Source organism: Amblyomma maculatum, chromosome 3 (genome assembly GCF_055883805.1).
Source record: "Amblyomma maculatum isolate TAMU_Amacu chromosome 3, ASM5588380v1, whole genome shotgun sequence".
Lineage (NCBI taxonomy): Eukaryota > Metazoa > Arthropoda > Arachnida > Ixodida > Ixodidae > Amblyomma > Amblyomma maculatum.
Window position 1 is genome coordinate 154,867,682 of NC_139346.1, and position 13,938 is coordinate 154,881,619.

The following is a 13,938-nucleotide window of genomic DNA, read 5'->3' on the forward strand; positions in this document are numbered from 1 at the left end:
GCTGGTTGTGCACTGCTGATAGTTTCTTTTTTGATGCAACAGCTAAACCACATACACTGTGGAGGCCTCCTTCAAGCAGTGTCTCACATTCTATGCCGGAGACAACGAATCGGCAGTCAATACTAAAAATTTATAGATTTATATTTACTAAATCATTTACAGTGCAGTGTGGCCTGTTCAATAGGGTGCCACATTTTAATCGCGAAGGTATGCTCACTGAAACAAACTTGCAAGCTAGACAAAGCTAACAAAATACAGGTGCCACTGCCATTGGGTGATCTAGCATGTAAAATGCATGCGTTGATGCCGAATTTCGGACACAAAACAGAGACTATGCTACAGTACTGTTTAGACTGGATGCAGCCAATCAACTGGTAGGAACTTTACTGAGCACCGACATCACACAGCACATGCGCACTTCCTCCAATTCTCCTCCACCCCAGTGCGACCACTTCAGTTGGGATGTGATATTCTTTCCATCTTGGTTCCCACAGCCAAACAGGAAGACCACTGTGGTAGGCAAGAAAACATTCCCCAAGGGCTTTTTGTACTGCTAAAGATTTTGCTAAAACTGTCAAGGTGTATTCTCCGCAGTTTTCTGATCTTTTGTGGAAAATTTCGTAGCCATGCAATATACTTTGTTTTAGTGCAAATGAGTCAATTTAGTAACCTCAATCGGGGAGACTTCTACAGGAAGTTTATGTTTATGCAGACATAAGCTGCATGTCCATCAATAATTGCTCGGTGTATGCTGAAGGACAAAACTTCGAACTTGTTTTTGGTCATTTCATAAAAACAGTATCCCTGATATCATTAACAGTCAATAACCAATCAACATTCACACTATGGGTACGGGCTTTTAGACAATATCCACGTCACACTTTGGTCGAAACACAGCAACAGCTTCGTTGTTACTGCCATTTTAGAATTATGCTCATTTAAAAAAAATGGTTCTTTGTACTTAAAAGAAAATTTGATTAATGTAACGTTATCAACTCAAAATATTCAGAACGCTCATGGAATGGCCCATAACAGCAGCAAAAGAAGTTTGAGACCACTGCGGTATTCGCATTGGAGGAATGCGTAAGCCTTGTAGCAAGCTTCTTTTTTTTTCTTTGAACAACAGTTTACACATTTCTCGATCAATTTTACTCATTTTATTTCTGCATTCTTTTTCTCAAATGCTCAACTTCCGGTCACATGACCCTTGCCACACGTCACGTGACTTTACCACACATCACGTGACCAGAAGCGTGACATCGCATCCGGATGTCGCCATTACTCATCACTATTTTGACGTCTGATTGACATTTCTGGGTATAATTAATTACCCAGTTACTCAATTTTGCCCATACAATTTCCCAGACAAGATTCTTTCATATTCTGTCTTTTAGTACAATCATTCGTTTTTTTTTTGTTGTTTTTTTTGGTAACTTGTTCGGCTACAACGAAATAGTGTACACAACTTCTGGGAGCGCCAAACCTCAAACATACACACTTAATGCTTACGCATTAAAACAGCAATGCAACTACTTTTAAAGTTTCTAGCAACTGCAACCTGCCACCAAAGCTAAGAGGAACAGAGCGCCGAAAAAAAAATGAGTGTCCCGAATCCTGATCACTGCTTAAAGTAGAAGGACTGAGGTTGAGTTTACAGTAATGAGAGGAAAAAATATTCATTCACAATAGGCACCGCTCTCTTCGTTGCATAAAAAATTTAATGCTATTACCAACCACCGCATTTACTACTAATCCATTTATTAGCTGCCACACTGAAACTGAAAGGTGTGCAGTGCAAATTTCTTCTGTAACAGTTCTGTGAAATCAAGTTACACCATATTCCACTGGTCAATCTGCAGCGACTTCTCTTCTGCAATGAATGCATTTTTTACTGTTCATCTTGAGGAAAAATACAGCGCAAACGGAGACGAACGAGGAAGTACACAACACAAGCGCTGTGCTGTGTACTGAGCCAGGCTGCAACACGTCTGCTTAGCAAGAAAAATATTCTTAGCAACTGCTAAAGGACTCAATAAATCAGGAGTGTCACCTCAGGCAGTTACAAACCTTGTCCTACAACGGCCCAGCTAGACTGCACGCAATTAGTCCGGGTTACTAAGCTGAATGCATATTTTGCAGCCAGAAAGCAGACTTCTAAATAAGGTCTCCATGAATATTAAGCAGGCTGTCATCTTTTTTTCTTGTCAGTGGTTGTCAGAATGTTAATTCCTTCTCTATTGTTCCGGCATTTCCTCACTAATTTTAAGAGACGTTATTAGCATATTTTCTAAAACCCGAAAAGGAGAAAAATGATTCATCATCATCATCAGCCTGATTATACCCACTGCAGGGCGAAGGCCTCTCCCATATTTCTCCACTTAACCCGGTTCTGTGCTAGCTGCATCCACTTGACCCCTGCGAACTTCTTAATCTCATCCGCCCACCTAACTTTCTTCCGCCCCCCTGCTACGCTTTCCTTCCCTTGGAATCCGGTTTGTTACCCTCAGCGACCATCGGTTATCCTTTCTTCGCACTACATGTCCTGCCCATGTCCATTTCTTTCTTAGCACCCCCTGCTGCGTCACAGGTCTGACTGCCGCCGTGGTCAGTTGTTCCGCAGCCGCTGGTGACTGAGGGCCGGGGTTTTATGGAGCTTATCATAGGAGGTTGCGGCCAATTACTGCACCAGGGTGGCCAACTCCTGTTCTGGTGAGGGAGTGCGTTGCCGGAGGTGTTCACCGGCATCAGGTCGCACCCCAAACCTGTGTATGCAATTCCATCGACACGCGGATTTTTTTTTTTTTTTCATCCGGTGGAGAATTGCGCGGCACCGGGATTTGAACCCCGGTCCTCTTGCATGCGAGGCGGATGTTCTACCGCTACGCCACCGCTGCACCCAATCTTTTTAATTTAAAATTAATAAATCACGTGGCATAGACGGCATTTCTGTAGATGAATTAAGCAGAAATTTTGGCGCTGTTAAGTGTGTGCTTGTAACATTGCTGAACCATATTTTAGTTAGTGGTGTTATCCCCTCAGAAATGCAAAAAGCCAAAGTAATTCCTTTCTTCAAGGGAGGCGCACGAAACAAACACGAAAATTACCGTCCATTTTCAGTTTTGCAATCTATCTCTCAAATATTATAAAAACATCTGCTGCTAGTCATGTCCAAGTATCTCGATGCTAACAACATTATTTCTCCCCTTAAGGGGGGACGCCCCTCTTTGGACAATTATTTTTATTTGCGTGCGGATCGATTGCTATGGAACTTTGCTGTTTTATGAAGTTTTATGCGCTGATTCTAAATCTGCACTTATTATTTCAATATAACCTATAGTTTTCAAATTATTTGCAATTTTATGTTTCTCATTGGGAGTGGGATAATTTTCTAAACAATTGATGCCATGATAAAATTTGGCATACCAAAGTAAAGCTTAACATCTAAGGAATGCAGTAAAACAAGAATGAGCCTCCTAGGCCAATTAGGTCTAAAGCTAGGGCTGCCAAACCCATTGCGACAAAAGTTCCCGCACCTGCCTTATACAAAGTATCTTTTTTAAAAATGTTACTGACCAATATGTGCAGTGAAATTAGTCTTACTACGGAGAGTAAGAGTTCCTGTCTTCAGGGAAAAAAAGTTACTACGCTAGCACAACTACAAGCAAAAATATATTCACTCCAAAACTGCTAGTGCGTCAAAATTGTAGTTTTGAGAAAACGAAGAAAACGGTTTCAAGCACCTTTATGAAAGCAAAAGCTCCTCAAATCACTAGAATGCACCTGGAGAATAATCTGGGTGCATCCCAGACTGGTGCTTCTTTTTTGCCATCATCTGGAGGCCCAGTGATAATTCCCGTTTATTCCTGGAAGCAGTGGTGCGACGCAAGTCTTTTTCTTTGGCTCTCTTTGAGCCAGAGTCTGTTATATTAACATTCATTTCTTGAAGAATGGCTGTTGCTGCATATTCAGTTCCAGTGTTGAAGCGTAGCACTGCTTCTGCAACGGCTGCCTCCACAGCAAAAAGGGAGAAATGCTGCTCTTTTGAAATCATACTCCAGATGACAGAGTGAAACGATTCATTGGAGTTTTGCGTTCTTCCTCGCTTGCACCTCTCCAGCAGCTTTCCATCTGCTAGGCGCTCGTACACAGGCAAAAGTGCCTTTGCCACATCCGCTGGCAAGTTATACTTGTGCCTTGGTTGTGGCTCACCTTTTGCTGTTGCCGCATTATGACGGCACCAAGAATCCTTGCCACTTGGACACAGGCTGTGGTCAGAGCAGCTGTCAGTTGACGTGACATGGTGGTAAGTTGCCATTACCGCTCTCTGCATGGCGTCAACATCACCACAGTGAGACTTGAGTGCTCGACCATAATAGGCACTCAGCTTGTTGATGAGGTCTGCTGTGAGCCTCCCCTTCCCGCCAAGGCCCCGCACGCCTTCACCTTTGTGCTTCTGGACCAGGTTTCGAAGCGCTGCACCCATACGTTTTTGCACATGATTGATGCAGTCTTCTTTCTCTACATCCACGAAGCCGTACACCTTTGCATCCTTTATAGCATTAAATGTGCAGCTGTCACCATCACACAGCATGGTTGTGTATTTTACTTTGTTGCGTTCTAAAGACCGCTGGAACAAGATCAATCCAGCCTCAACTTCCATTTGGCCAGATTTACAGTGTTCTTCTGGCACTGATGGGAGTCCCTCCACCCAGCATACTCATCAGAGTCAGGTTTGGGTCCAACTTCACAGCCCAAACAAAAGTTTGAAAGCACGACATAGTCCAGGATGTAGCCGGTAAATAGCTCCGCCACTGCACCTACTCCTATATGCGAAGAATGGCCCCGCGTCATCCAGGTGCCATCAAAGCAAACAGCAATGTTTCCTTTGTGTCCAAAACACAAGTTGTCATAGGCTGCAACCGCTTTTTCTGCGCACCGCACCATAACAGTCTCAGCTGCACGCGTCGCACCGGGGTTCAAAGTTCTTTTTAAATGCCGCTGAAACGTCTTGTTGTGGAGACCTCGGCTAGACAGGCCCATCACTGAGAAAATGTCGTTCATGGCTGTCTGGCCATTACCTCTTGCGAGCATCGCACGCCCGGCAAGGATATTAATTTCAAACGTGTTGCATTTCTTTTCTCCTCGTACCCGTTGCGAACTCCACTCAGTCGCTATCTCGCCGCACCGCTCGCAGATCAGCATCAGTTTCACCGCGAGGCCGTATTCGCGGTCTCCTCTCACCATCTCCACGCGTCCTTGACAAGTCTGGCAGCGCAAAGCTCCAAGGAGGGAGTTTACCAAACGCATGTCGACGGCGGTAAACGCTGCCTTACGTTCGTCTATGACTGATGCTGTCGCGCCGCTCAGTTCCGTGAATGGCTCCATCTTACGCGTCGTTGCTGCCATTGACCCAGCCGCTCGAGCGAAGCCTTTTCACGTGCGCTTGCCTCCCTCACGTCACTGTTGGTGACATTTTTTGAGTCAACTCTCACTCGGCCGGAGACTGCAGACGCGTTGGATGCGCTGTCCGGCGATGCAACTTCCAGCGGGGCGTTGTCTGGTTCTCCGCGGCAGCCGGGCGGTTGCCCATCCGTGCGTTGCCCGTCCGTACGTTGGTCGGAGAGCCTGGTGTCCGCAAGCGCGTTGGCGTTGGGTGCACTGTCTAGCGAAGTATTTTCTGTTTCTCCGCGGCTATCGTGCAGCTGACGATCCGCAGAAGTGATGGGTGCACTGTTCAGTGATGCGTCGTCCAGCGAAGCATTGTTTGCTTCTCCGCGGCTATCGGGCGGCTGTTCGTCCGCACTTGCTCCTCGTCGATCGCTGACTTCAGACGGAAAAGAAGACGATTCCCGTACTTTCCTCTTCGTTTTCCTTCGTCTCCGGCCGAAAACATACACCGAATGGTGCTTCCTCGGACCCCCGGGCATAGCTGCGTTCCGTGCCATAGCGTCAGCGAGGACTCGCTCAAAATGGCGACATGTGCAGCTCTCATGCCAGGTCAATGGGCCTAAGCCTATCAGATGATGCCATTCAGGTCACGTGCTTTTACCGACCAATAAGAACGCGCGTTGAAGAAAATTTTGCGCTTGTTTTATTTCATTGCTGCTGGCACATGGTGGCAGGCTGAGAGAGGATGGAAAGCCGGACGCGCGAGCTTTCAAACAAGACCAAGATGGCATAGGTGCGGCTTTTCGTTTTTGCGCGGCACGCTGTCGAAACTAGCGCTGTCTGTCCTCAATTTAAAGGGCGCTTTTGGAAACTACACATTTTTAAATCGACATTACTGCGCAATTACACATCAGATTTAAATGAAAATTTGCTCAAAGGTGAAGAATTATGTCAGGAATCCAAAAATGAAAAGATACAAAATCGGGTTTTTTGACCGATTTTCGGTCCCAAAGAGCCGTGTCTCCCCTTAAATTTCTGTAAAACCATTTGCGAGCCAGGCCACCAGCCACTTTCTCTCTCTCCCTCTTTACTTCTCTTGCCACCTGTGCTCGAACCACGAGACCCTCCCTCCTGATGGAGCCAGGCTTTAAGCACTGGGTACGATTGATAGCTTGTATTGCTGCAAACCATTGTAGTCTTTATGTCTTACCAAGATACTTTGTTGGGCGAGTTGGTACTTATTCATTATTGATATAAACAGCGCGAACACGAAAACAAGGGACAAGAAACACGAACTGTACTGTGGCATGTACTGTGGCTTTCGTGTTTCTTGTCCCTTGTTTTCGTGTTCGCGCTGTTTATATCAATAATGAATAGTCTTTATGTGTTGCTTTCAACAGTCGGTTGCATGCCACCTCTTTGCTTGTACTGCGTAGAACTATCCTGTGCTCTTTTTCATGCTCAGTGTTGCAGAGTGCAGCCTTTATCATTTCCTCTCAGAGATTTATCTGAAATGATTTCTACCACACACATCTGTTTCCACACTGTTAGGTCAGCACAATAAAGACTTAATTTAAGTGCAACTGCAGTCTCTTCGTTTGGTGTCTTTAGAATTGTCACAACTATGTATGTTCATTTCCTTCTAAAGTTTGCCTGATCATTTTCTTTTACTTTCTTTAGTTATTAGTTTATAGTTAGTTTATAAATAAGATAATGAGATAATATGTATTGTAACATGATAAAAGGTACAATACCAGACAATTTTGCGCAGCTCACATTTTTCACAGATGGCACCGCTCTTAACGTTACCTGCCATCACTCGCTAGCAATATTTTTTGTTGTGTGCATTTTACCATGTTTCAAAAAAATTACCTGTACAGTTGAATCTCGCTATAACGAAATTCACGGTGCACGAAAAAAAATTCGTTCTCGCGGAACTTCGTTATCGCAAAAATTTGACGTGAAACGCAGAAAGAATTGCCCAAGCAGCAGCAAAGGCGTTTAATGCCAAAAATCTGTAAGCTTGGTTTGCTTACGCTCCACGGCGAGCAACGCCGTCACGCGATTTTCGCACTCGGTCAGCAAACCCATTGCAACATCGTCGTCTCGGACAGCAACGAAATTCCTGATGACATCAAAAGCGTCCATCACCTGTACGGCGGTTGCCGCAGCCGGCGCTTCCTGTACGTCGTCGTCTTCTTCATCGGAAGAGTCCTTATCATTCCGGGCAGCTTTTATGATCTGCTCATCACTCACATCTTCGTGAACAACAACACAAGCGTCAGCGCCGATGTATTCGTCGAGCTCGAGATTAGGCGGCACGGTTCCTATTTCTCCCAGCGTTTTCCAGGCGGCCGCGATCCCCGGAGCCGGTGACGCCTCTTCGTCGTCGTCTGTAACGCCTGGTGTTAGGCCAGCAGAGTGTACGGGTCGACCTTCGGCAAATCCGGCGTGCCTGAAACAGTTCACAATTACTGAGCGCCCCAGTGTGCTCCAGGCAGCAGACATAATCTGCAGTGCCACGTACAAGTCCACCTTCGTGTCTCGGCCGGTTTCAGTGTTAAAAAGCAGCCGCTGAATTAACCTCCCGCGGTAAGCGCGCTTCAGGCTAAGAATCACGCCCTGATCGAGAGGCTGTAAGACAGACGTGCAATTGGGAGGGAAAAACCTCAGCTCCGTGTTAGTGAGCTTGACTTCGTCGGAGTGATGCGCTGAACAATTGTCCAAAAGCAAGCAAACTTTACGGCCCTGCCGCTTCATGTCGCGGTCGAATGCCATCATCCACTCGGTGAAAATAGCGCGGGTCATCCATGACTGGTTGTTCGCCTTGTACTGCACAGGTAGGCTACGAGTTCCCTTAAAACAGCGCGGCTTGGCACTTTTGCCTATGACTAACGGCGGACGCTTGTCCGAGCCATCCATGTTTGTGCAAAGCAGCACTGTGATGCGTTTTTTGCTGTGTTTGCCGCCGTGACAGCGCTGCCCCTTGAAGTCGAGCGTCCTAGCCGGCAACATCTCGTAGAATAGCCCGGTCTCGTCGGCGTTGTAAATGTCTGCAGGCGCGAAGTTGCTTAAAATTCCGGCCATGTTACTCGCCTTCCAAGCAGCTGCTCCGTCCACGTCTGCTGACATTGACTCGCCGCACAACACTTTTCCAACGATGTTATGGCGGGCCTTGAAACGGTTTAGCCAGCCAATGCTGGCTTTAAAATCATCAATGCCAAGTAGGCATGCATAGTTCAAGGCTTTCTGCTGGACGATGCTTCCGGACAGGGGGACGTTGCTGGCTCGTGCTTCCACAAACCACGCATGCACTGCTTTGTCCAACTCTTCATGGAGGGGCCGCGTCACCTTTTTGTGCTTCGAGGATGTGCCTGAAGCAAGTGCCATTCTCACGCTGTCCTTATTGCCTAGAATCGTTGACAGCGAACTTGCAGGAATTCCGAAGTCTTCAGCAATTGCCGCTTTCTTCCTTCCGCTTTCTGCTTGGGCGATTATTTGAGCTTTTTGCTCAAGGGAAAGAGTTTTGCGTTTTTTTCACTTGCGTTGCCATCGTGTCCTGCGGATGAAAACTCGTCGTTGTCGAAGAGAAAGGCAGCGAGTGAACAACGCGACCACGACACAAAGCCAAAATGGCGGAACTGCAATCACGTGATTTCATGCTTAATGTGGCTTTGGATTTGACTTGGACTTCTCGCCAATAAAACTAGTTTCGGTTTCGATTTTGAACGCAAAAATTTCATTGCAGCGGAAACGCTCTGCAAAAATGGTTCGTTGTGCAGAGAAATTTAGGCCATTAATTCTTATAGGATACTCGCGGGGAATAAAAAATTATTCGTTGTCGCGGAAATTTCGTTGTGGCGGTATTCGTTGTGGCGGGATTCAACTGTAGTTTAAATACAATTAAGCCTAATGATGTAGCGAAAGCTACGGCCCCCTGGCTATGCTAAGGTTTAACTTATAGCAGAGTTGTCTTTCCTCTTCTTTTCCTTCTTCTTCTCCTTTTCCTTCTTCTTTCTCTTCTCCTTTTTCTTTTCCTTCTCCTTTTTCTACACAGTGCCACAGTAACACGATACTATGCCGACGGCTTGAAAACTTATCGCAGTGTAGCTTTCGCTCAGCCAGCCTGCTGACCTGGTATATAAAAGGCCCCACACAGCAATACACTGTGTCCATGAAATCTCACCTTGTATTTCTGTCCTGGTCTCGAATCTTCTTCTCCATCTCTGCATCAGTCAGGGTCTCCAGGAATGGGCACCATTGATCAGCCTCAGTCTGAGTCCGGAACGGAAGCTCCACGGTTGGCAACGGTGCTTCACTGGACACACACATACGCATGCGACACAGTCAGCCTCGTACCTAGAGCACACCTTACAGCATAGTGTGTCAGTGATTGGCAACGGCAAAGGTCCTTGCACTTCAGCACTGGTGTAGTAATGGGCAAAAGTTTCCCGTCTGGTGAAAATAAAAAAATTAGTGCAGTAGAATGCAGCCATGGCCATGTGAGTGTGCTGGCACTCTGCATAAAGATGCCGATATCTCGTTACAATGCTAGGCACAGAATGTTCTAAAAGCTACCAGCATAAGTAATGCAGTACTAATGAAATTAATACCCTCTTGAGCTTATTTTTCTCCAAGATTATGATAATTAATGCACTTGTGAGGATTTAGAAACCTAAACAAAAAGCGATTAAAGGAAACTGAAAAATGAAATGTTCCCAGTACTGACACCTAATGGTCATATGTTATCAAAGGACGGTTTAAGCTAGAGTTATGATGCATGACAGAAAAGATTGCAATATAAATGAGGCAAAACAACAATGCAGAATATAAATAGAGAACGGAGATTTTGACTTCTATTTCTTATAAATCTGGCCAACTTTTTCGGTCTCTAGTCCTAATTGCAGCTTTCAGTTTTTGATGTGTTAAAATTGAATACAGCCTACTTCTGTGGGTATTATCTTTTTCTTCTTTCTTTTGGTCTTTGATTAAACCAAAAATTCCAAACCCTAGATAAAAGCAGTAAAACATTAAACATGCACCATCTAGGAGACACAAAACTACAAACTGTGTGAATTTAACTATTGCGTTCCTCTACTGTGCACCATTACTCTAATTTTTTGCACGAAGTAAACAGAGAACAGACATTTCGGCTTCTATTTCTTAAAAATCTGGCCAACTTTTTCTGTGTATACTTCTAAATGCAGCCTTGTTTTTGATGCGTTAAAATTGATTATGGCTTACTTCTGCAGATATTTTTGTTTTCTTTCTTTTGGTCTTTGATTAAACCAAAAAGTCCAAACCCTAGACAAAAGCAACGAAACATCAAACACGAAGCAACTAAGAGACAAGATGACTACAAACTGTGTGAAGCTAAAATGTCTCATTCCTCTACTGTGCACCACCATTCTTTTAATTTTTTTTTTCACAAACTACAAAGTATGTGACCATCACACCCGGAAAAATTTATGGGCACTGTTCGGCCAAGATGCCAGTGAAAACCTTCAGACTGCTTTAGACTGCACAAAGAATAGGTAAATGAAGAACCAGTCTTGCTCACCTGAATGCATATGTGCGCTGGTGCCAAGACAGCTGGCCACGGATGCTGTAGGCAATGGCCGTGACAAACTCGCCACCCAGCCCCAGTTCTGAGCAGAGCTTCAGCGCAAACTGCTCGGGGCTGTTCTCCTTTTCAGACATGTCCCACTCAAACTGGTCGACGAGGGAGATGTTGCCCACATGAATGTTTAGCTGCACAAATGTGAAAGGAACACGAGTAACTTCTACACCACATTGTCAGTGCTGTTACCATACTGATGCCCAGGTGGGCTAAATACTAGTCATGTAAACAGCAAATAGAGCACACCTGTGCCAGGAATATGGGTTGGCTTGCTACGCTAACTGGCTGGCACCATTAGTGTATTTAACATCATGGTACTGGGGCACATAGGTTATGAGGAAGACCGCAGTGAAGGTCTTGAGTTAATTTTGACACCTGAGTTTCATTAACTTGTGGTGACACCACACAACGCTCGGACATTTTTACATTTCACCACCATCAAATTTGGATTGCCAAAGTCACTCAGCCATCGCAGCCAGTGCTGACAAGTTAGTGGTTTTCCCACTATATTTAGCAGGTTCGTCGACTGCTTAACGGGCAAAAATGTTGCATTGCAGGAGGTGGACTTTTTTTGCAGTTTTTAGGTGGTGTTGGCGTTTTTTTTTTTGTAGTTTTTGGCAGTTCTTCAATTTTTACTTAAAAAAGGCTATGTTTGTTAATCTTATACCCATTTTTTCAAGAGAACATTGCTAAGAATACATGACAGCACTGAGATGTAAAGATGGCGAATTTCGAAACGTTTGTTGTGGACGAATTCCCCGAAATGAGCTCCGAGAACAGATGCAGGGACTGCTTGTGTCTGTGTTTCCTGCGTGGCACACCCGACTTTGCGACCACAGACGAAAGCCACCCCAGCGCAGAGGGGGACAGCAGACGAGTGTCTCTAGAGTGGCGAAGAACCGAAGTGAACGTGGGCTTCCGCTGAGTGCACGGCCCCCTGGAATGGTGGCATTATAGTTGGCCTAGGTCCACGCCTGAGAATGGCGGCGGATCACTGAAACTACCACACAACTTCCTGGGATCAAGCGGAGCTTCTTCGCCTTTGCCAGAAAAGGAGTGTGGAAAACAACGGACACGGGCAGCTGCAAGGAGGGCCCTGTGAGGACGGAAGGAGACAAGGGTCGACTCAGGAAAACAAGAAATCAGGAGATGCGACTCAGGTGCAGAGCACAGCGGCCGCTCATTGAAGACATTCAGCCAAAGTTTTGCACATAGCGTAATGTAAGTTCATTGTGCTCCTAAGTTGTCGTAAGTAGTCCAGAGGAATTGGGAGGCGAAGGAGAGAGAGATAAAGAAATTGTTCAACTACAACCAATATGCCTTGAATTCATTTATGCGGCGCTTTTAAAAACAATTGTCGAGTATGAAGTTGCCGAGCGTGCAGTCCTGCGGACTAGGACCTGTCAAGTATGCGAGGAAGTTTAAGAAAGAGTGGCTGCATGACCCTAAGTGTCAAGACTGGGCACTGGAAGTTCCAAATAAAAATGAAGGCTCTATGTGTAGTCTGAGTCGTCAGTTACTCTCGTAATTCGCGAGTCTGTCACGAGAACGAGAATAAGTCAGTGCCATTCAACTGCAATGAAAGAATCCCACTCTCGTCAGCTGAAATAACCATAAGAGCACAGTTGCATTGTAGAACGAAGCAAAAAAGTATAGGGATGCTTCTAATAAAAATACCTTCTTCGAGCTGGGCAGGTTCGCGCACTGCATTAAGAGCATAATGATGCTGCTCTCTTTGAATGCAGAATTTGGGCACAAATTCAATCATCTCTACGCTATCATACATCAACAAGGATCCTAATGAGAAATGACAAAACAGGTCATAACTATTCGAGCCAAACTCTGAAAGCAGAGTAAATGCTTCTCAAACTATGAACAGCTCACGAAGGCAACCTAAAATATTGCTACGATAAGAAGATGTACACTGTCAGTAGCGCTGGAATCCTGCCTAGAGCCTGTCATAGGAGCAGACAATCGTCCGCAGAGTGCTCAGCAAACCATGATGAAGCATATGGCATCTTTATGAAAATGAATTTGCCTGCAGTGAGAAGTTTGCAATCAAAAAAGTTTGCAATCAACTTTAAACCCGTAGAAGGCAGGCAGGATGTTCCTGAGAATGAAAGTATCTGTAATCAAGTCTCTAAATACAAGGAAAATAGATGCCTCCTATTATATTCATGATATTATTTACGTTGTTTAGACACTGATCTGAAAAATTATCTTTTTATGCAAATATTGAATTTAGCGGTTTTCAGCGGGTTCGGGCGCTTCCTGTTGCGGGTTTTCTATTTTTGAATTGGCAACACTGATCGCAGCAGGTATAAGCCCCTCAACTGTTGAACTTCAGATGGCATCATCAGCTCGCAGTCATGCACCTTCCAACCTTTAGTATTTTTGGAAATCATCAATAATTGATGCAGAACCTAGACTGTAAACGTCTGCAAGCGCTCAATGCCAGTAAGAAAAGCGGGCAGTCACGCACACAATATGCGCGAATCTCCACAGCAATCACTGCATGTGTCAGCTATCCAAGCATGCAACTTGCCTTGATAATGACACGCTGATCAGTCTGGTCATCCAAAAGGTTGTCAGTTGGGAAAGCATCAATCTGTTGGCGTATTGATTGAGAAATGGCTGGCACAAATGACAGAGGTGGTAGGTCCAGATCATCGCACAGGATTTCAGCAAACTGCTCAGGGGTAATCTGAGATTCTGCAAGGGTGAAGACAAGGCACTGCCGTTAGGCTGAATGTTCTGGTGCCACATTTCTTCGAGAAACATGGGTGCAATGGCAGTAGGTTATTACAGTGGCAAGCAGTCTAAGAAGACTTAAAGAATTGATTGCCATTATGAAAGACATCACAGTTGTGCCTATACAGTAGTATTTGGATATGCACAGTACTGAGATGACTTAAACACTTAATACTGAC

General features: G+C 45.2%; 1 protein-coding gene and 1 pseudogene across 2 annotated transcripts in view; both read right to left on the reverse strand.

The window, feature by feature from the left end:
• Positions 1-13,938, reverse strand: part of Snr1 (SWI/SNF related, matrix associated, actin dependent regulator of chromatin, subfamily b, member 1) — a 32,800-nt gene that overhangs the window by 350 nt on the left and 18,512 nt on the right. For both annotated transcript variants that reach the window (XM_084598281.1, XM_084598280.1), the window contains 3 exons: positions 13,554-13,720; positions 10,949-11,139; positions 9,575-9,706 (listed from right to left, as the gene is read on the reverse strand). In XM_084598281.1, the coding sequence (XP_084454407.1) occupies positions 9,575-9,706; positions 10,949-11,139; positions 13,554-13,720 (490 nt within the window). The remainder of the gene's footprint in view (positions 1-9,574; positions 9,707-10,948; positions 11,140-13,553; positions 13,721-13,938) is intronic.
• LOC146196536 (uncharacterized) lies at positions 3,770-6,073 on the reverse strand (annotated as a pseudogene).